General features: G+C 33.7%; 1 protein-coding gene across 2 annotated transcripts in view; it reads left to right on the top strand.

Annotated features, from left to right (window-relative positions):
* Positions 1-23,859, top strand: part of BRD10 (bromodomain containing 10) — a 46,833-nt gene that overhangs the window by 2,474 nt on the left and 20,500 nt on the right. Inside the window, exons 2-5 of one of the 2 annotated variants that reach the window (XM_063180250.1) lie at positions 361-561; positions 3,561-4,990; positions 12,031-12,107; positions 17,411-17,500. In XM_063180250.1, coding sequence (XP_063036320.1) covers positions 361-561; positions 3,561-4,990; positions 12,031-12,107; positions 17,411-17,500 — 1,798 coding nt within the window. The remainder of the gene's footprint in view (positions 1-360; positions 562-3,560; positions 4,991-12,030; positions 12,108-17,410; positions 17,501-23,859) is intronic. The other variant, XM_063180251.1, reaches the window with a different exon arrangement.

Below are 23,859 nucleotides of genomic sequence, written 5' to 3'. Positions count from 1 at the left end.
TTCCCCTAATAGACCCCACCACCCAGCCCCCTATTTTTAGGTATCTGCTAAAAAGGATACTTGCTTATCTTAGGTCTTGTGGAAGCTTTTTCTTTCCAAATACTTGTGGACTAAGATAGAGAATTCCATCTACAAATAATATTTGGGAACTTGTGGTAAATATACAGTTTTTAACTGATGTGAAAACATAGGTCATATTAATGTGTTTGGTTTAAAATTTTATAAAGGAATTTTCAAAATGGAAAAAATAACTGCTTTTTTCTGAGTAAGCATGCTTGATCCATGGTTGGTAGGCTAGGCATTGAGGTGTCACTGGTACAGAAGTTCATAGTTGTGAATTGGCTTGCTTTTTTCTTCTAGGCATTTAAGAGAGAAAACATCATTAGCTGTAACATCTAGAGGATGCTATGGGCAGGAGGATGAAAAAACAACAGCAAGCATTTCTACAAGACGTCGTTCCACGCCTCGCAATTTAGTAGGTTTGTCAACAGGTGTGTTTGAGTCTGCGATGGTTCAGGTTCTAAGACAAGAAGAGCAACTGAGAGCAAAAGAGGAAAAGAGGTAATAAGAAAAATTATTTAGTTTTAGTTTTAAATAGTTGTCTTCCTAGTTTTCTAAAGAGGCTAGCTCCTTATGGCTTTTTCAGGTAAATAAATGTGGTGCTTTTGTGGTCTCAAGTTCATGGCTTCAATACAGTGCATCCACAAAGCAAAAAATTAGTACCACTTCCTTGAAAAATTGCTGAGGTCATTTAAGTTTTGAATTAAATTACAGCTGCTCTTATTTTAGTGTAGCAAAACTTCTAATATTAACTGAAAGCATCCATAGTAATTTCCTGCTAGTGCGTTATGGTTTATGATATGTATCCTTGGACAGTTTTTCATGCAATAATTAGCTAAGAAGCTACCAGAATGATTAAATACAGTCTAATTCCATGATTTTGTCACTGCTTCTCTCACTGATAGCCAGAAGCAACTCATGTCTGCCAGTGCCTCTGCTGTTACCTCACTGATGTAGCATTTCAGCTTGTCAGTTAGGTAATAATTTAGATTGTTCATGTAAATAACTCTGAAATTTTGTGGTCTTCTTAAATTTAAGAGCTAAATAATTCCAGGCAGTGTTTAATCTTAATATGTTTTACTTTGAGGAAAATGAAGCTTTGAAGTTTGTTTACTTTAACAGTAATTTGTGTTACTGGGTCTAAACATGGCTCACAATGGAAAGACAGTATTTACTTCAGGAAGCAAAATATTTCTAGCTTTTTTCAAAGTTTACAGCTTTGTAGACTTTTTCCCATATGTGACCAGCTCACTTTTAATTTTGCAGGTTGTCTTCATTTTCAGCAGATTTGAGGCTATATGGCTGACTTGAATGTTAGACAGTACTTTTCTCTGTAGAACTTCCTTCTAATCCACTAATCTTCTAATCGCACTTTGCCAAAAAAAAAAAATCAAAGATCACTAGGGTTATTGTTTGTTTGGTAAAATTCTCTTGATTTTTGCTCAACTCTGTGTTCTAGAACTTGATAACAATGTTTTGAAAAAGGATCTTTTGATTGGATTTTAATTCATTGCTAGAGTCTGTAGAACAGTTTACCAAATAAGATAAAAATTACGCTTTCATACACCTGTTTTAAGTACATTGCTGCAAAACTGTAGTAATTAACTGTTAAGTCTGTGTTTCTGGATATACTCAAAAGTCCCAGATCCTGGACAGAAGATGGTTGTTTCTACAGAATGTTCCACAATAACAGAAAAAATGCACAACTGACTTGTGTCTTTACACCCTAAAATTTTGCACTGTACCACTTATTAAGCAAAAAAAAAATCTGTCAGTAGATAGCTGGCTTGATATTTCTTTGAGTCTATTGACCTCTCCAAGTAATTTTGCTTCAAATTTCTTCTCTCAGTTTTGTTTCTTAATCACACCATGTTTTTAAAGTAATTTGGACTTTTCTGTACCAATTGTTTTTCAACTCACCAAAAATGTTCTGGAATTAACTTTTCTGAGCACTTTCATGAAAAGGGCTTGGCAATTGGAAGGCCTGTAGAGTTAGTTGCACGTTTCCAGTGAAGATCACATTTTACAGTGTGTACAAATTTTCAAAGTGGTGCACATATAAATGCACATACTTTCAACGCTATTTTTATTTGAAAATGTATTGCAAGTTTCTAAACTTTTGGCTTATTGCTAAAGTACGTATTAATGTTATTAAGAAGAGAAAATGGTTATTCTGGTACTTTTTTGTTTTCTTTAGAAATCTAACACACTGAGGTTGGCACAGAAGAGGTACTTTCTAAACAGTATGGAAGACTGCAGCCTTGGGTGTTTTAGTTGGAGACCACAGTGCTGGTGAATGAGTTGTATTTGGACAGGCAGCATCTGCTCTTCACCCAACTTTAAAATGAGTTATCAGGAACATAAAAAAAGGACTCCGTTTCTGGCTACCTAGTGGGCGACTCAAAGTGCTTGTAGCTGTGATTTATGCTTGTAGCCATAATGCATCTTAGTTTAGAATGTCTAAGAGTTGCATACTTTCAGTCCCAGAAAAGTAGGACTGCAAATGCAAGCGCCTTTCTATAAAACTTAGCCCCATATCTGAAGAAATTGTTGAAGTCCAAGTTTATACTAATTCTTTGCTTTAGATATTTAGATACTTTCATAAGACACAGGCATTTTATGATGAGAATTAAATAAAAATAAAATTAAATTTAAAATACTCAAACATATGAATAAATATCTTCATGTATATTGTATAGAAATAAAAATAAGATAAAAAATTAAATTATGTAGGCAGTTCTGTGTCTTTCATCTCTGAAAACATGATCCTCAGATAGGTTTCAGACATGTTCATTAAAACATTTGAATAACTGAATTCCAGCTGCAAGTTAGTAATTTAATTAAGAAAATTGTGGGATGAAGTTTGCTTATATAGTCAATTTTGCTTTTTGTGAGGGTGTTAGCATGGAATTAACTGGATCCAATGAAAAATATGGAGTATCTTGGCCTATTTTAGAATAAGGTATAATATTGTTAATCTGTATGTAACTTCCTATTTTATTTTTAGAAGTAAGTTTGTAAAAACAAGTTATTGTTAACTAAGACAGTTGTCTGTGTCTTGTCATTATGAGTTCCAGTGTCTGACCTTTTACCTGTGAATCAACACCTAAGTAGGTTAGACATGGTAATTGGGAAAACAAAATAAAATCTAGTCATTGTCTCCTCTCCCCACCAAGAAATCTGTTGCAAGTAAGAAGGAATTTGCTGGTGATATGTGTTGGCTGTCTTAAATAACAGAGGAAATTATAAGAAGAGTAGGGAGTTATGTTGGGACTTTGTTTAAAACTAGTGGTAATAGAAAAAAGTGACAGTAATTTCCCATTTTGGTTGATGCATTCTGCACTGCAAAGTAAGACAAACTGAAGTAAAACTTCAGTATCACTGTGCTCTTTTTAACTTAGAGATAAGTATCTTTGACATACTGTAGTTCTGGTTATTTCCTCTCTCTTTTCTTTTTTTTTCACTTACCATCTGAATTTTCATGAAATTTCTTTTAATAGGCAGAGAGATCAAGAAAGAAAAGAAGCAGAAGAAGCTAGTCAGAAAGAAATAGAAGAATGGGAGAAATCACTTTTAGCTCAAGCAGCACCTACAAGGATGGAGACAATGTGGGAGATTCCAGCTATTGGTCATTTTCTTTGCTTGGCCCAACAGATTTTAAATTTACCTGAAATAGTATTCTATGAATTGGAACGTTGTCTTCTGATGCCTCAGTGTAATGTTTTTTTATCTAAAATAATGACTTCTTTGTTAAGTCCTCCTCATCGCAGACCTACATTACATCGCAGGCCTACATTTTCCTACAGGACTTGGGAGGCAGCACTCAGAAAGAAAGTGCAACACTGGTATACTGTTGTGGGGCAGACTGACAATCCTAATGCTGCTGCAGAAAAACTTGGATTGTGTCCCCAGTTTTTCAAAGTTCTCGGAGAAGTTAATCCCTTGGACGAAAAACCATTTCATGAGCTACCGTTCCATCAAAAAGTATGGCTGCTAAAAGGTCTTTGTGACTTCGTATATGAAACACAAAAGGATGTTCAGGATGCGGTGCTAGGTCAGCCTATCCATGAATGCAGAGAAGTAATTCTTGGTTATGACTGCTTGGAAAATGCATATGTTCACTTTCCACAGTTCTGTGGTGCAGATGTTCGAATTTACAAACAAAAACCTTTTCAGGCTCCTGAATTCCCATCTCTTCCCATCAAAGTTAAAAAAGTGCCACGTATTAAATTGGAAAGAGTAAAACATGAATATGTAAGCAAAAGCAATGGGGAGGTCAGTTCTGCTGGGAGAGAGCTGCTACGTCATTCCAAGACAGAAGGAGAGAAAAGTATGGATATTGTTATCTGTCCGGAAAAAAAAGCATGTTTAAGTGGCTTTAGAGTCACCACAGATGAAATGAAGGTTGACTGTGAAGTAAAAGCCTCAAGAGTTTGTGACATCAAAAAAACTGGTTGTTATAAAGAGAACTTCAAGAATTTGATTACTTCAGGAGAGATTGTGGATATGAGTGGTCACCCAAGCTCAAAAGAAATAACGGATGTGGAGAATGGACAAGGTTGCCCTGAAATGTCCAGAGTAAGACCTGAGCTGAGTCCATTCAAGGGGAACACACTGAAAGCTTGCCAAATGCATGTCAATGGCACTTATAATGAAAACCAAGACAGAAATTACCATGAATCTGCTGAAGAAACGGTGCTAGAGACCTTACTGCAAAATAAGAAGAAACTAAATAAGATGCTAGCAAAAAAGAAGAAAAAGAAAAAAAAGAAGTTGAAGGATATTCTAAATGAAAATCTGCAGAGAAAACTTGATGACTTGCAAAGAAAGCGTGAGATTCATCTTCATCCATTCAAATCTTTTAAGTCTGAGATCCAGAACAAGTTGTTTTTAATTAAAAAGAAAGCAAAACATAAGAAGCACAAGTCTGGTAAGTTGGCATTTTTACTTACAGTAAAAATTAGGAGGATACAGATGTTTTTTAAAGTTGTTTTTTAGTTGATAAGTCTTTATTTTGTGAAAAAGGAGAACCTTATTGCATTAGACAATTCAGATACTAACTTTAGAGTCAAAGTTACCTGCCTGATAACACAAGCATATAACACATTGTTTGATCAAACTGTGATTCATTTGCAGAAGGTATCTTTAGAGAACGAAATTAATTGCAAGAGTTAATTCGTTGCAAAAAATATTCAGGACAATAAATGTAGCTGACTGGTTAGCATCAGAGAGTGTCATTTGAAGGCATTTTATGGTATTTTATAGCAATTGTGGAAATGTTCTCCATTTTCTGGTTTATATTATCCAAATTATGAAGAATCACAGAGTATTTACATGAGATGATTAATCTGAAGTCATTCATAGTGAAACTGTGCACCAGACGGTACTGCTTTGACTGTGGGCGTGGGTCCATCCAATCAGGATGCATCAGCATCAGAATTTATGCTGATGACATTTTTATTACAGAATTGGGCAGCATCTGGTTAAGTGTTTCAGGTAAGTGGTACACCGTCCAGATTTCAGTTAACTCACTGGAAGGTTTCAAAGGTATTTGCAAACTGTAAAGGTACAAAAACCTTAAGTTCAAATTGTTCAGGTAGCTGTAGAATTTTTGATGTCACGTGAAGCAATGTAAAAGCTTAATCTTTTTGAGTCCTGAGCTAAGCTATCTGTGCTAGATTTTAGCAGATTCTTTCCAACATTGTATTTTTTGAAATGACAGGGTGCTTTTCATAACAGTGTAGACTGACAGATAAATATTGGATTTCATCTGAAAAGCTGAAAACCAAAACCAAGAATCTGAGTGACCACAAAATATGTTCTAAAGATTAAGAAACTAGCCAAGGTCTGATGGCAGTGCATGTAGCTAGAAGTCAAAATTTAAAGCTAAGTAATATTTAGATCCTAAATATTTGTACATAACAGCTAAAGAACTGTCTTACTATTTAAATCACAAATTTCTCCTTCTAAAATATTTCACTGCCCACATCTAAACAGAAGTTTCAAGAGTTGCAGTTTAAGTTCATATATGTAATATTCAGGGAAAGTAATGTATTTTACATTTGCCTTTGTAACTTAGCTCTCCAAATGTGTCACTGTTTTCAGTCTTCTTAAAACCAGGCAAACTGAATAACAACCCAAATGGCAAACAAGGACTCTAGTTTGGAGAAGTGTTGTCCTTTATCGCCTGATATGTTATACGTTTCCCATCTCATTCTGGCTACTTCTTCATTTGACCTTGCTGGAGAAAATTCTGCAGTAACTTTACAGCATTGCAATAAAGTGCTTTTCTTCCTATGGTTGTTAAATCTCCATTAGTCCTATGCTGCTAGGCTGAAATGGATAGTATTGGATCCAATTCGTTGCAATAACTTGCTGTTTTATAATGTTTCCTAATGTTAAGGGCTAAGTAGTATTTCTTAAAGACTGTCTGAAATTAAAACTTCTGTTTAAAGGTTCCCTTACAATATAGAGCAGAAAAAGTGATTTAGTAAAGCTTGTTCTGAGTCCCCAAAGACACCTGACTTAAATCTGATCTTGGTCATAATAACTCTTTAAAACCTTCTTTAAAAGTAAGTAGAAGAGAACATCAGGAATGTAAGAGTGAGTACTTTTCAACAAAACTATTTTTTCCTGCTGTTGGTTCTCTTAGGCAGCTAAATGTAACTGAGTCACAGTTTGTGTTTCTATTGAGATGATTTGCATATTCCTGATTTGCTGTAGCAGTGGTACCCATAGTCAATATTGACTGGTCATGCAGTTTTTCCATCTGAAAACTTCACAGAAATATTGTGAGCAGAACTTACTGGAGAATACAGCTATGTTATGACCTTTACCATAGTGACAGAGTTTTCTTAAAATTTATGAAAAGGTGTGACCACTGTACTGAATCTATGTTTTTGAAACAAGGTGATGTTTATTATTGTGGCAGTGTTCTGTGTCACAATTATTGACAGAGTAGTACTGAATGGTATGGAAAGACAGAGCAGTTCTGTAAACAAGTGCATGCTATGCATGAATTTTTAAATGTTATTCTCTTACTGGAGTTAGATAAGTTTCAGTGTAAGGCACTGTGCAAGAGCATGAGAATCCTACAATGGCATGTTTGAAACAGTGATTGGATGAAATTCAGAACAACTTTAGGGTTGAGAAAGTAGAAGGGACCAGAGGCTGCTTGAAATAACTGTCATGTGCCTGATGCAGAGGTTGTAGTAAATGTAAATTGAATCTCTTTTTATTCCAGTTGATCTAGAAAACACCAATACAGCATATTATTTTAGAAGAACCTTGGATATAAATTCTGTACCATATACTCATGCTCTGGAAAATTCATGGCTGTCTACCTGCTTGAAGTCCATTTTACTATATATATTTTATTTCTTTAGAGTACCATTACGTTTTGTGTATGAAGTCAAGCATTGCTTGGATGAATTAAAAAAAATTATTTTAGCAGCCTGGCAGCAATGTTGTAGTGCCTGGTTTACTGTCCTTGGGAGTTTAATATTCAGAAGTCTTCTGGAGACTTTTTAGTGTTGTAAAAACTTTGTCATGTTGTCTAACCTGTAGACAAAGGAACAGCCTGTTGATCATGTTGAAGACATTAAGTGAGATATTCCAGCAAGTAACAATGTACTCCATGCATTAAGCTTCAGTGCCATGTCTTCAGAAGTATGTACCACTCAGGTTTTATAGGGTTTCGGACATTGTTGTGTAAATCAGCAATATTAATGCACTTGTTCAGACCGACTTAGCTCATTTGATTATATAAAAGTGTATGCTGTGTCAATATGGAAGCTTCAAAACTCTATAATAATAGAGCTTCATTTTCCAGAGTGTATCATGTTATATTTTGTAAAGAAGAGCTGTTGGAAGCAAGATAGAAGAATAGAAGATTAAAAGGAAACAGGATACATACAGTAGTTGCCAAATCTCTGAAAGACATAAAGTGTCTTACAGATTTGTTAATGGAGAGATAACAGAGCCTGTTGTTTAATTTGAGAACACTAAAGTTACTGCTAGAATTTAGTGAAAAAACCAAAAATTCTTGCAATTGGACAGGGCTAACTTAACTGTATTCTACCATGACAAATACTACGGAGTTAGTGTTTGATATTAAGAACATCTGTTCCTTCATCTGGAATAACAAGACCCTCCTCCATATCCAAGAAAAAAGTTGCAGTCTTATAAAAAAATGTTTAAGATAAGTTTTTATTCAAAATTCCACTGTGTTGTCACGTTATAATTCGAAGCATGGATTGACATTTCTTTTGTTCTTCAAGGAGAAGCCATAAGAACTCATATACCACAGTTCATAATAAAAAGTTTTACTAGATCTGTAAAAATGTTTCTGTTTTCAAATCACATTGATCCCAATGCAGAAGAAGTTATAGATGATATTGTTCTTGCTGAAGTAATTTACAAGCATCAAGAATGTTTGTGGGGCTTCATCTTTTATTAGTCTAATTTTTATGCCAAAAACAGTACTAGAACAGATCTGAATTATCTCTTTGTTTCCCCTTCTTCACCTTTAGATGGCAAGACCAACTTGAGATGGCTTATGTTTTAGTTGCATCTAATCTCCCTAGTGTGGTTTTTGGATGGTCTTAATTAGAGTTCAGATCCTAGTTATGTTACTTTGTTAATTGCTATTTGCTGACAGTGTCTGTAGAATTTGTTTAGGCCTGAAAGAAAAACGTGTGGCAGTCAGATTTCTCCTGGACCTACTGAACTTAAGTTTAATGTCTAAGAATTTTCACAGACCTAGCTAAGGGGTTTTTGGTTAATAAAATGTTGATTTCCTATGAACTCCTCTTGGGGGTGAGATGCCTCATAGTCTCTTCCACTCTGAACTGAAACCAAACTGAGATACGGAACCTTTTGGAAAAGGCTGTGTGGAGACAATTAAAGATTGTAGCACAGTAAATGACTGTGAATGTAAAGTTATGCTGGAATATCTTTAAATGTGGACAGGAAGTAGGCTTCCTGTGATAACGATTATGATAATTAATGATTGTGGCACAGTAAATTGTTAGTGAATGTAAAGTTACACTGGAATATCTTTAAATGTGGACAGGAAGTAGGCTGTGTTGAATTGAGTAGGTGAACTAAGCAGATTATATGTATGAGATTCTTAATTTATAAATATTTAACTAAGGTTTAGTAAGGTTATGCTAAGGTTCTAAGGTTTTTCTTATGGATTGCTTTTAGTCAGTAATTAAGTTTATTTTTATGTTGAGTATGCTCGGAAAAATACAGTGCATCGTGTTTCAAAATGCACTGTGATCTAACTACTGTCAGAAATATTACTTCATCTGCTCAGGAATTAATATAAGTCTTTGAGATAATTTCTTCATCCAGTATTATAGACAAAAGATCTCTAGCAGACCTCAGTGAGTGATTTGAGAAGTTCCCTCTCACCAGTGATTTTGTTGTCCCAAGACAGCATTAGTAGCTGGGTGTTTATAACCAATTACATAGAAAAGTTTATTACACAGTTGCAAGTCTGGGTGCTGAGGGGGATAGCCACAGAACATAACACCTCCGGGTCACAAAACTGGATTTTTATGTACTTACTAAAAATTATTTCACCTATGTAATATATATGAATTACAGGTAACTGCCAATTGGGAAACATTTGGTTTCTGTTACCATTGTTTAAAGCTGAGAAATAATTTTTGGAAAACCAGATACAAGCTTTTCTAAAAGGGAGAAATTATCAGTACTACCACTACAACTTCTTTCTAATATCAATTTTGTATTTTAAAGGGTGTTACTGAGGTAGAAGATGAATTTGCCATAAGTAGTTTGCTGTATATATTAATTCCCTCCCATAGTATAAGTATGTGTAAGGTTTTTTTTTACATTTTTAATACATGATATCAAAAAACACCTACACCATAGGACATCTGGTGTCAAAAAAATGGAAGAATACTGTGATGTTGCTCTTTACAGATATGTGCTTAGCTCACAGCAGTTACCAGCAATTCTGTAGGTCTTTTGGTACATATATTCCAACAGCTATGCTTTATGATATGTCAGACTCTATTTATAATTTAATGAATAAAGCTCATTTTCTTATGCTTCTAGATGGTTTCTTTTAATTCCTGGTCTGTCTGTAACTCTGAATCTTTCCTACTTCATGCTTTTCAGATCCTGATGTGAAGAAAGAAATGTTTATTTTATTTGGGTTTCTAATAATTTATAACTCTTTCTAAAACTTTTCCTCCTTTTCATAAGAATATGTTAGGGAAAAGAGAATATTTCTGTTTAACTATTACTTCTTGAATTTCACTACATCATATGTCATATACAACTGGATGCGGAAAATAGTAAAGTAATACTTGTTGTAAAATATGTTGCAAGTATTCAAATTAAATGAAAGTTCTATTTTAAGCATATTACAATTTTCCTTTTCATAAAGAAGCAAGACAATCTAGCTGCCTTTTTTTTTTTGCCTTTTCATTTTCTTTCCAGATAACATAACAAAAGGGCTATAGCAAGGAGCCACCATATGACCAGACGTCTACTTTAGTTCTTTCAATGAACAGCATTGTTTTCAGTAGTAGAATGCAGCTGTATTCATAAAGCATATAAGAAAAATGTGGACAGTTTTGCCCATTGGCAGAGTGTTTGGGTTATTGTTCTAGTAAATAAGCTTCTCTGTTTTATCACTTGTTCTCTAATGTGAAATATGTAAGTATTTATTTTTGGTAGTTGAGGGCTCTTTAAATTTTAAAATATATTTGATATGGGTAGTTTCTAGGTTGATTTATTCATTTTAATGTAGTTTGATTTTATGTGGAATTTCAGATCTAGATTCTTCAAGCCCTGTGCCTTGTCCCATAAGTGTATTTATTTCAGAGTCAGGTAAGATGTACAGGAAACTCACAGTGTAATAAACTGGAACAATAGATGCATAGGCATCTATGAATATTTGTATGTACATGTACATACACATTTGCACACACTTAAATCATCTGTTAGGAAGAAGATTCAGTGCAATATTTTCATTAATTTAAATACTGAATCTGCCTTGTGCTTGTATTGTTTCCAAGTGCCTGCAGTCATGCTAGTTGACAACAAATTCCACATTAAATTACTATTTTCTTCTCTTTTTGATTAGCTTTTAAATTACTGTTTGGGACTCCTGAATGTGAACAAGTGATAATGATAGAATGATGGTTTTGGCCTGAGTGAACAAGTTAAAGGTGATCTTATTTGAATTTACCATATGAATGTAGAAATAATCATATAAGAAACTTCACTGTCTTGCTTAGTGACATAACTACTTGATTTGAGAAATGTGTATGATTTGTGAACTCTTTTACTGTAGGCAGTAAAGCGCTTCCTTGCCTTCACAGAGATTTTTTGTTACATCCATTTATATATAGCACAGCTGTATGTGAAGTGCATTATAGAAAGTTGTTTGCCTTCTAAAAATGTTAGGTATCGCCACAGGTAGAAAAAACAAAGCAGTCTAATTTCCTTGGGTAAATTCAATATGTTCAATCAGGGATTTCTAAATCCTACTTGTGTTTTCTGGGCATCTTTTTACTATTAGATACAGATATCCCAGATCCTAATGTGTAATTCTTTAGAGTGTTAAAGAAAAAAATCTTGCAGGTAAGATGCTATATTTCTTATGTTTGTGTCTTAAGTTTTGGATTTCACTTCTTTCAGGAGAGTGGTGTCAATGTTACTTTTATGACTTAGATTTTTTGGTGCTGTATTATTGAAACTGTAGTAGGCTTTTTCTCTCTTTTTTTTCCTTCCCCTCCACCCAAAAGATTGCAGTACACAGATACTTGTTCAGTGCTTGCTTCTGCTGAGTCTAGTTCTGATTCATCAAGTTTACATGATTGAAAACCATCTGTTAGTTGCAGTTTAACTTACAAGCCTGTATGTAATTTAGTTTTATTAATAAAGTACAATGAACAGCATTATGAAGCTTTTCTCTTTTAATCTTACAAGGAAAAAAATCGTTATCTAAAAAAGCAATCACAAAGAAGAGGAAAGGTATCAGAAAGTCTACCATACCAGAATTTCAGGTAAATGATTTTATTTTTTGTTTTAAGCATTTGAAATCTGAATACCTATGAAATAAGTCCTTTAGTTTCTGTTAGAGACCTTGCAAATACTCACTGAAGCTTCTTCTAGTTTTTAAGGCTTAAACTGATATTTTTGGATGTACATTTCACCTTCTTGTGGTAGAAAATATTTTACAATTTTTATGAAGTGCAGCTGAAACACTATTTTTAGTATTGTTTATGATCCCAGATATATCTGTTACAGTAAAAAGCCTGTAAAAACTAGGACTAAGACATTTTTATGATAGATATAACTGTTTGGATTAAAATTACTTGGTTTTGTATGAGGTGTGACAATGTGATTCTTGAATTGAAATCTGGCTTGGTTAAGTGAAGGACTTGCAAAAACTTTATAGGCAACTGTGCTTACCCTGCTTGCAACTGTTATTCCTTATCAGCATGTGATTGATTTCTAGGCCTCTAGAACCTCTTAGGCGATAGAAAGTAAAAAGAGTATTAATTATGCTAATATCATTTTATGGTACTGTAGTAGAAGTGTTACAGTACTTCAATTCAAAGTGCTCCTTATGTTTGCAAGGCTGCTTGGATTGAAGTTCTCCTTTGGCTATCTTTTTCTTGTTTTCCTTCAGAAAGCAATCTGTGCAAGTTTGGCCAGCAGGCATTGAATCATGGCTATTTTGTAATACCCTCGTCCTGAAACAGTTGGTTTCATCATGATCATGTGTTTCTGATGGAGCTAGTAGAATTTCTTGTGTTAAAATTGGGTAACAGTAACAGTCAATGTTGAGAGATAACTGATGTTTAAGTGTACACTTTCTTTATCTATATTGTAATGGTGTTGACTAAAATGTTTTCTAATAGCTCCAGAAAACAGGTAGGTGTCTAATTTTTTTCCCAGGCACTTTGTCTGCATGCCATGGATATATACAGTTAGTTCAGAAATAGTTTTTTGCATGATTAAACAACTGCATTTAAGTAGTCTATCTAAAACTTAGTCCAACCTTTTAGATTTAGTGGATAAAACATATGCATATCTATCTAAATACATACTTATCTTCTGTAAAACCTTATATTAAAATGTGGCAAAAGACTTCTGACTCTTTTGATCAAAGCTAGAACTCATATCTGTTTTAGGTGAGGCTCAAAGTGTTGAGCAGTTTAATCTTATTAGGGAGCTTTTTAACAACGTAACCTGGCTCATTCAAGAGGTATGACTGTTAGAAAAATTTGCAAGTATTAAACCTTTTATGTTTGGAATAATACTAAGACTTTTGACAGTCTTGTATTTATGCTTCAATATATTTTTCCTCACATACACAAATGGCCACACTTTGTGAAATTATGTAAGTAGTTGAAGGTACAAGTATATTTTTTAAATATTTGGTAAAACAGCTTAGAGCTTACAGGCCCTGTGAGATGTGATGATAGGGCATAATCACAAGGATTTTGCTATTCGTGTCTATATATCAGTTCTTTTGGAGTGAAAGTTAATAAATTAAGAAGTATAATATGTTTCACGTGCCTGCAGCCTACAAATGTAAAAAACCCGCAAACCCAATCAGAAGACACTTCAGTTTATAAGATTAGGTTCTGTACTTAAGTATAGATCTTCTGAAAATCGTGACTTGGCTTTAAAGCTGAGTAAAAGAGTACTAATAAGTGTTTGATTATGTGCAGTGACACAAATCAAAATCAATTATTAGTGAAAATTCAGAAGGTAATAGTGCTACTTAATCTAGCATTTAGAATACCATTTTTATAATATATAGCTCAAGACTGCTTGAAAAAAAATCCTCAAAGCCCTGCAAACAACAAAACAAACTCAAATCAAAAGGAGATGCAAATTAAATTCTTTTTATCAAATAAAAATGCACAAAAACCCAGTCTTGGTTTTAATATTTTGAGAATTATTGGAGAAGTGGTTTTACAGCTTCATAGATTGTTATTGAGTTGTCTCTTGCTTATTATTCTGAGCTTCTTATTACTGTTGCTTATTAACATTTTAAAGAAATTAATGGTAGTTACAGTGCTGTACAGAAGAGACACTAAAGTGTTTTGCAGTTTTTTCCCAGTTACAGAGTACATTTAGGTTTGGTAACCAGTGTTTCACTTAGTCTTTTCTCCTTTCACCTTATTTACATTCACTCATAGCTGTATAGACCTACATGTATGATAAGTAAGGAGAAAAGGAACATGCATGCTCTGTTTCAGTGTGTCTTTAACAATTTCAGTTTCATCATCTATGGTCTATATTAAATGCAGATCCCAAGAGGGCTATCTGGACATTTTCCACATATAGATGTCAGTGATAAAAGGGCAGCTTCGTAGGAAAACCAATTATAATTAACAGTCATTACACAAATAACTTGAAATAAAGCGTGAGACCCTGTTGAAGTGAATTAAAATTCTGCAAAAAGTTTGTCTGAAGTTAAGGGGGCAAGGAAGGAGCATCAATGATGTGGGGAATACACTGGGTTCTATGATGTTAAAGAGTTCATTTATAAGTTGATTACAGGAGAGTCCCAAGTTGGAATGGAGCTTGAGCCCCCTGTCTTCCCTTAGAAAGTTCAGAGCAGATTTTTTTTGTCTTTCTTCCTTGAAGTCCTACGAGTCAATGGGAGTCTTTGAGAGATTACTGAGATCTGAGGTTGCATCATAACATGAAAGTTGAACACTGAATTTGAAATTTTACTGAATATCTGAATCTTCCACTTCAATTGGAGTATAATTGGTATACAATTGAAAAACAGGATGCTTATTGCCTATGAAAAAGAGTCTCTATGTAGTAAGTACTGTGCCGTATGCGATGTTTTTTTTGTTGCAGTTAACATGTCCACAACTAATGAGATTAATATAAACATTTATAGGCTGAATCTTTAAGCCACCATGTAGTGTTATAGACAATAGGAACTAGTCTTTCATGCTCTCTGATAATTCAAAATGCAACCACTTTTTCACTTCACTTCACTTTCACTTATTTTCTTCATGATAAGTGATTAGAAGGTATGTTCTTCAAGAGCCATATGTGAAACTACCAGTAAGCTATCAAAATGTGACAAGATTATTAGATTGTAACATTAATATCTTTTTTTTTGCCTTTATGTAACTTATCCATTAAAACATACAAAACATATTAGAAGGAAATGTTCTTTGCAGAAAATTGTACTGCTAAGTTCCACTAATTACCAGCCATAAGCAAAGAACACTGAAATAAGAATCTCATTGGGAGAAATAGCATCTAGAATCCATATCAAAATGTATAAAGTAGAATACACTTTGTTATTTTCATCATTGTTCTTTTCAACCTTCCTTCAAAACACTAGCTTCATTCTCTAAGATAGGAAATGCTAACCATGTGAGAGAAGTTTCAGAATTACCTTTTTCCCAGTCAGTGTGCATCTTTATTTCCTCATCTCAAATCATACTGGAATGAAAAAATTGAAATTTTTTCTTGAACCTTTTATAGTGCTTTTCAGTTCCGTATTGGAGTATTTAAAAGGCTAAACTCATTTTGACCATAAATCCTCAAAGCTCAGCTGGTGTTACCTTCCTTATTTTATCAGTAGGTAATTGACACACAGTTAAGATCCTCAAATGTACTTCTCATCTAATGAATATTGTCACTTAGAGATTTGGTTACTCTTGCCTGTCACCCCCAGCCCCAAGGCAATTAAACTTTATTTATTGGCATTTATTATTTATTGGCGTTTTTCACATTGATGTAGTTTGGATTGGTCTTGTAGGAGAAAGTAAAAAGCAACAATAGACTTTAGTAAAGTGAATTGTCAGGTGTATAGTCAAAAAATTGATTATAGTTGTGCAGGGAAAAACTTTATTCTTGCCTTCATTGACTTTTGTCAAGGGCTTTGTGATGTACTTTTTTGCTTAATAATACAGTGTCATGGATTTCTTCACAGGCCAGACACAGCCAGTATTTGGCTTCAGTTTGTAATTTAGGTAACTGGGACTTGTTCGGGTGCAGGACATGCATTTTGAACCTAATTATCCATAGACTTACATATAGTCATTCTGTTTTCTGGCTCAAGAGAGATACCTTTCACAAGTAAATTTTGTATGCACGGTCTGTGGCAAGACACTGCCAATTTCCTTATTAATTTGTTATTCTAAATGTGATAAATGTAAAAATGGTAAACTTTGATTTAAGTCACTCAATTTCCTCAATGCTTCAATTGTACACAATGTTATGAAAATAAGGGCACATGTGTACTTGAGGTTTCTGAAATTTACTTTGCTAAAAGTGTTAATTCAGTTTTTTAGTAGTGACTAGCAAAAGTGCTGCTTCTAACATGAATTTGCTGAAAATCTAAAACTGCACTTGAATTTGAAGTAAAAATATGTTGTTATAAACTACTGATTTGGGAAAATACTTAGCCGTTGTTTGATAAAAACATTTTTGTGAGGGTGTGTTTTGTAAGGAAAACGTTTCCACCTAAGGGTGTTCAGAAGAAGCAAGTCTTATTATAACATAATTCAACAGAACTTAACATCTTAATAATTTCTAGGTTTTTTAGTCTTAACTTGCCCTAGGTGATGGTAAGACAAAATATACAGATCACCTTTGTTTGACAATTTTTTCAAGAAAATAGCATCCATTTTCTGAAAGAAAAAAATATAATAAGCTGATTTCTAAAGACAAGAATTAGAATAATGTAATACTTTTTTAAAGGATACTTTAAGTAGGTAGATTTGGTAGATGACTAGGTTGCCTTAGAATCATCAAGGTAGGAAGAGACTTTCAAGATCATCCAGTCTGACTGCCCACCCAGCACTACCCCTCTCCACCAAAACCTATAAACCACATCACCAGATCCAGATGCCTCTTGAACATATCCAGGGATGGAATACTTTGTGTAAGCATATAAAGTTATGGTCAGGAAAAGTTGTAACAAGTGTAATATGTTATAAACACAGCATACTACAAAGCTAGTATACTTATTTTGCCAGGGAATTTTTTGGTACTCAAAACTGTTCTAAGTCATCACTGTACTTGAGAGAAATTTGGTAGTTGTCATTCACAGAAGTTTTAAGAAAATACCTACATTTTGAAATGGAAGCTTACAGGTAGAAATATGGTTTATGTCTGAAGAATAAGAGAATTTTCTCCTTTTCTCAACAAGTTCTGATTTTTGTTTGGGTTTATTTTTTTATGTTTAAAAATACTATAAGAAAATACAAATCAAATGGTGGCACTAAGTAATAATGTGCTTTTAAATTTTATTTAATTTCAATGTACATTTTCCAAGTCCCACATCACCAAGTGTTTGTGTTCATTTGTTTTTTAGCTTATTTGCACTAATCTTGATGAACTCAGGGAATTAATCACAAAGATTGAGAATGAACTCAAAGATCTGGAGGACATTAAAAAGAAATCGGTATGTGACATTAAAAGCTTTCTCTTGTATTGATATGAAACAGTGTCAGTTACTTGCTGAGGCCTGTCAACTCAATTTTTTATGCTCTTCAGTAACTGCATGAAAACTTCCTAAGGTTGATACCTGGAGACTGTAATCTTAATCTTTCCTGTGTGGGATGCTCCGTTCTCAATGTTTTTATGATATTTTTATGAATTCAGTACCTGTGTTAGCACTTATCCATGCCAAAACAAAATATACATAGTGGTAATACCTTAAAATGAGTAGTTAATCTCCATTAAACTCCATGTGACTCTTTTGCCCTGAGGATAAGTTCTTACCAACAAATAATTACAGGATAGAATTCTCATATCTGCCCATGTAGTGTTGATCAGAATTTCTATTGAGCTAGAATTCATAATTAATTTTTTTTTTGCATGTGTTATTAAAATTTACTTTGTTTAATATTTATTGAAGGAGTTTGTAGCAGAAAGCATGCCATGTGGCTTTTGATATCAGATTGAGATAAAATTTTACCATGGATCACTGAGTCTGTGCAACTGAAAACCTCAAAGGAATAACAGACAAGAGAATCCAGCATGCCTTTTATAGAAGGCAGTGATTCTTATTAAAATGGTAGATGGGTTTAAATACATGAATAGCTGAAACAGCCCTCTACAGAACTCTTGACTACTTTTTTCATTGTACCTTTATTGAACCTTTGGTAGGCACTTCTATGTTGGCCTTTCTATGAAAAAGTAGTAGTTAGAAGTGTTTATTTTTCTATGTTAGAAATCAGGCTGCTTTTAATTCAAGTGAAAGTTTATAGTCTCATGAAGAATCAATATATTCTGAAGTTATTTTAGTAGGGGAGAGAGCTGTAGTAGAAGAGAGACAAATAAGTTAGGATTCTAAAAGACAAGTGTCAGTGCAATTAGCATAATTGTTAATGTAGACAAAGGAATAATACCAGCCTAATCTTGAAATTATTTTGTAGTTGCTAAATTGTAAACTGGTTTTATCATAAGAATGCCAAGAGGTTATCAGAAGAGCTATGTCAGCAATAGGATAAAAAGCCCAAAGTTAGAGTGTATATATATGCTAAAATAGCATATAGATTGTATTGATATGCTACAGCATATCAATAATCTATGTGTAGGTGAGACTTTCAGTCTGCTAGTAAAACTGTAGGAACATGACTTCGTCAAGGGTAGACATGCTAAATATGTCATAATTGCACTTTAAACTGAAATTTGATAATGTCATTATCTAAGTAAGTTGCATGACATAGCAGGAATACTATGTTTGGTTCTAATTGCACCGTCTTCAAAAACTCAAACAGTTAAGTACAGGCAAATTAAGATACAATTCATTCAGTATTCAGTAGTTGTGAGGTAAGGACTATCTTTTGTTGTGTCTTTATAGAACTATCACATAATGATTCTGTGTCTCTAAACACTTGTGTTGTTAGAAATTTTATGTAGAGAAAAAGGGTTAGGATTAATTGCTGTAGAAGTGGTTATGAGGAAACAGTAAAGTGAGATACTAGTTTTGAAAATATATTTATCAGGGAAATATTATATTTACCTTTTAAACATTCAAATAGAAAAATGATAAATTAGGTGAATAGTCATAAATTTGAACTTGTTAAAATGACGTTTTGCTTTGTAAGGAAGGTCTTTAGGATTTCATTTTTGAATGAAATAAACATGTGTTGTTATGTTTGATGTCTGAAAAACTGGAGAAAATGCAGACTTTCATTCTTCAGCTGTAACAAAATGACAGTGGCAGTGTCAGAAGCATCCAGAATTGAGTTTGTCCTGGTTTTTTGAAGTGCATATTCTGTTAAGTAAAACAGTTTTCTAATTTGATAATGGAAATTTGACCTAATGTGAAAATCTATTTTAATGATGACACTTACATGCTGTTCATTGACTTCTTTCTTGTTTTAAGTGAAAGATGGCGATGTTCTTACTACTTCATAGTAATTTAATATTGATTTTTGTTTGCAATAATGACCTGGGTGAAGCCACAGGAATCTTTCTTCTTCACAAGTAACCTCCTTGGTAATTTCAGTTGTAAAAGTTGCTAGCACGGGCTGTTGAGAAAAACCTTCAAGGCAAGCTTTACTGTTATGTTAAATAATAACATATTTTAGAAGTACAGCTTATTTAACTTTAAATTAAGACTTTCAGGTATAACCTTTTCTTAGTTGTAACCTCCCTTTTGTTACCTTTAAGACCATTCTAGAGTATGTAAAAGGAATTCCTTCTCCAGAACTTGGAGGTAATGGAGACTATAATGAAAGAGCTGAGCTACAGGGCCTTTTTAGTATGAATAAACTTACACTGTTTTCCCTCATTTTTTGTAGATAGTTGGACTGGTTGTATCTGATACTTTTCACAACATCAACTTGAGACAACAAATGACATGATAGATTTTTGTTTGGCAAGTTAAAATAAAATTAGAATAGGGTTATGTAATAGAAAGTAATGGATAATTTTAAGTTTGGGCATTTCTACAAGTTTCTTTTACATCAATGTTGGAAAGTATTGGAAATGTTGGAAAGTATTTTTACTGTTTGGTTGATTAAAACAGTTTGATTCTCTACTTTTCTATACCTGTATTGTCTTTAGATCAGCTATGAGTAGTATTTTTCCTTTTAAAAAGCCTTGAGCTTTTTCTTGATTTCTGGTGAGTTTGTTATACCCATGATGAGATTTGCTTTGTGCAAGTTTGCTGTGTCTGTTTAGAGTAGAAAATTAAATTTTATGTAAGTTCTTTAATTTTAAAGACTTCAACTCTGTACTTGAGCTCTAGACACAGTTCTGAAGCAATGCTGCAATTTCACATATGCTTTCAACTGATATAAGCCAAAACTGCTGCCAAATGAATAGCTCCTACTCCCTGTGTCTCTGGAAGATTCTGTTTTCCGTGCCATCCCATGTGAGAGGCTAGCAAAATTTTTTTTCTGTTGCATGGTGAGAGTTAGATTATGATAAACCTACCTACTTATTTATGCCGGTGAATTGTTTGTAAGCCAGACCAGTTTTCTAATGCAATTTATCATGGAGTTGCAGAAATACCTGTGCTTGTATTCTGCTACAGGTTAAGTGGTGGTTGTAAGAACAGAAATGTCCATCTGCAGCCAAAAGAAAATGGGACTGATTTTGCAGTTGTATTTTTTTGTAATTGCAGCCTGCAGTTTTTAGAGCAGGCTGCTCTAAAAGGTCTATTTCTTCAGCTACTTGATAATTCCTCTCCTTACCACATATTACATATCCAGAGGGAGAGGAGAAGTCAGATTTGGTATTGTACCTGACTTAAACATTTGTAAATAAGTGAAGGAAATATAAATATAAGGAAGAATGTTAAAAGTGCAGAAGGGGTACTTAAAGTTTAATGATCTTTGCTTAGTGAAAGGCTGATACCCTAAGGAATGTCTAAGCTAGAATGTCTTCTAGCTCTTGTATATTGCTGAGGACGTGTGAAACTGCATCCTTTAATTTTAAAAACTGGACTGAAGGTTGAATCAATAGAAAAAACCCAGAATTTACAGCAATGAAAATTAGATACTAGTAGAAATTAGTAAATAACTAGTAGTAATTTTAATAAATATAAAATTACTAAAAGAAAATAATTTTAATAAATATAAAATTAATAAAATAAAATAACTAGTAATAATTTTATCCACGCCTTATCCATGCACAGATAACGTGTGGGTAAAATTACATGCAGTCAGTAAAGTAGGAGTAGAAGAACCTACTAGCTAAAAATTCTATTGATATTTTGTTGAATTTTTAGCTCTTGTTAGTTTTTTAAAAATTGAGTCTGTATATATAATATTCATGGTCATTTGTTGAATGTGAGCTCCTAGAAATTTTCTATAACTAGCAAATTGACCAAGATTTGCAAAGTAGCTTAATTCCACACTTGAAGTGATATTGTTGGAAAAATAAATTTGACAAACACACATGATAGGGAGGCATTTTGCTAGTATATTTAGGATCACACAAAGACTTCAATCTAATATAGGAAGTTTCTTTTAAGAGAAGAGGCAGTAAAGTAATGCATTCTGTTGGATCACTACACAGGATAACAACTATCAGTCTCTGGCATTTTGGATCCCACTTTTCCCTAGGTCTTCTCTGTCTGGTCTAATCAGTGGGACTTGCAGTGTGAATGAAAATCTTCTTACTGCCTTTCAGATAATCTACCTCTCATGTGATGTGAAGGGTTTTTGTGTGTGTGTGTGAAACTGTTAATTAAGTTCCTTGGTTGATCAGTTTTAAGTACTTAACTGTTACATATCATAGCAGAAATTTTTATTATTATTTTTTCAAACCCTACTTGACATTGTGTAGTATGAAAGTGACAGGACTGCAGGTGCTTGCATATAAAAGTGAATTTAGGGCTTTTTTGCAGATGCTAGCTGAATTTGCAGTAAAATGAATTGAGTTTTTAACATGAATGTGGAAAGATTTCTTGTTTACTGAGTGCAAGACTTTATTTTGGTAGCACTATTGGATTTGATTCATGCCCTCTAAGTCTGATGCATAAATGCATAGCTGTGTAGAGGGTGAACAGGGAGGCTGGAGCCCAGGATTCCCACAGATAAGCTGAGAAGGTTAAAACGAATAATGGGCAGTACCTTCCTGAGAAGGAGACTGCATCGTCCCTAGAGAGAGAGAAAAGTCAGACAAAGGTTACTTAGTCAAATGACACCAGCCAAGGTAACAGCTAATTGTGGTTTGGACAAAAGGCTTTATTGTTTGCAGAGGTCTGTAACAGCCTGATGTTCTTGACTTAATAGTTAAAAAAGTGAAATCCTCCCTTTTAAAGGTTTTGTGTTCTGCTGTTTTTCCTGGAGCCTATAATGAGATGGTCCCAGGGGGTTGAATGCCTTTGTCTATCTTTGGAAATGGATATTTGTTTTAGCAGGTGAGTCAAAAGGCCTAAAAGGAAACTGTGGTTTTCTGCAGCATTAAGTTACCTGCAAAAATATATATTTCTGACTACACCTGAAAATTTAAAGTGAAAAACCCACTGGTTTAGGTCAGAAATAGTTAGAACTTCAGACAAATTAACTTGTGGGGTTATTAAAAGGATTATGTTGATCCAGCGTGGAACATACCTTCCTTTTCTGTTTTATATGAGATTCCAAGTAAGCTGCTGTTAAATTTGTTCATGAGGTGTAAGTATCTAAACTCTGAGACTGCTTTCTGACGTTTTTCATTGATTTGCTGCGTTTTATTTTTAAAAAGATGTTAATACATGGGGAAAAAATGAAAAATCGTTCATTTTAAAAGTTTATAAAATATTCTCTCTCTGTTCAGTGAGGAAATAGGAAATATTGTAACGTGTTTGAAAATGTTTGGCAGGGAAACTGTGTTTAGACAAAAATCTAAAGGGACTTCTGAAGAACTTCCCTTCAGCAGAAACTCATGTTTCAACCATCAAAAATAGTTTAGGGCTCTTACTAATATTTTAGTAATTCAGACCTCAACTTTGCAAACAATGAAGTGGAAAAACCTACTGTGTCTTCTCATCTGCGGCCTAGGGAAACATTTTTATTATTGGGTTAAATCTTATTCAATTTTTATTCAGAGGTTGATTTCCTCTCCCCATCCCTGCCTCCTCTTGTCCTGACCACTTCCTTCCTCCCCAGTGAAATATGTGCCATGCTTGGAACTTTTGCATGTAAAGGGTTTTCAGTTTTAGTTGTTTTCATCAGCATTATTGTATTTACATAGATATGCATGCAAACAGTAAATATTATAATCTGAGAAATCTGTGTATGCACACATATTTGCAGGTTTAAACTGCAGGTAAAATGAGCTACAATAAAAGAGAAACCAATAAATGCTTGGGTTCCAGGGCATTAATAGATAGACTTCAAGTCTTGCAGCTGAAACATTTTCTTTTATTTTAAGCTTAGTTTCTCTGTTAGTATGTATCTTCATCTGTTATGTATCTTACATGCTCTCTTTTTACATCCTTATCCTGAAAACTTGATTTGTACTTTAATCACTTCAAAATACTGTTATTGCTTCTCTATGCCTTGCTTGCATCTCTTGAAAACACTAATATGAGCCCAAATTCTGAATTTTGAGACAGATTTAACATTTACATCCATGCAGCTTCTTGTACTTCTGAGGACAGATTGAAGATGTGGATCATTTGTAATATTTAGTTGTATAAAATAAATGAATAAGGCCAATTTTAGGCTTTGGTTTTTGAAATCTTCTCCACAGTACTTGATCATCTTCTCTGATATTTTTAACTCGGGCTCATCTCACTAAGATTTGATTTTTTTTTTTCATGCTCTTCAGTTTTTCTAAGCTTTTCCTGTTTTCTGTCTTTATTGTCTACTTATTTCA

The sequence above is a fragment of the Melospiza melodia genome, chromosome Z (genome assembly GCF_035770615.1).
Source record: "Melospiza melodia melodia isolate bMelMel2 chromosome Z, bMelMel2.pri, whole genome shotgun sequence".
NCBI classification, from domain to species: Eukaryota; Metazoa; Chordata; class Aves; order Passeriformes; family Passerellidae; genus Melospiza; species Melospiza melodia.
The sequence above is the reverse complement of the archived record's forward strand: the minus strand, read 5'-3'. Positions and strand labels throughout refer to the sequence as shown.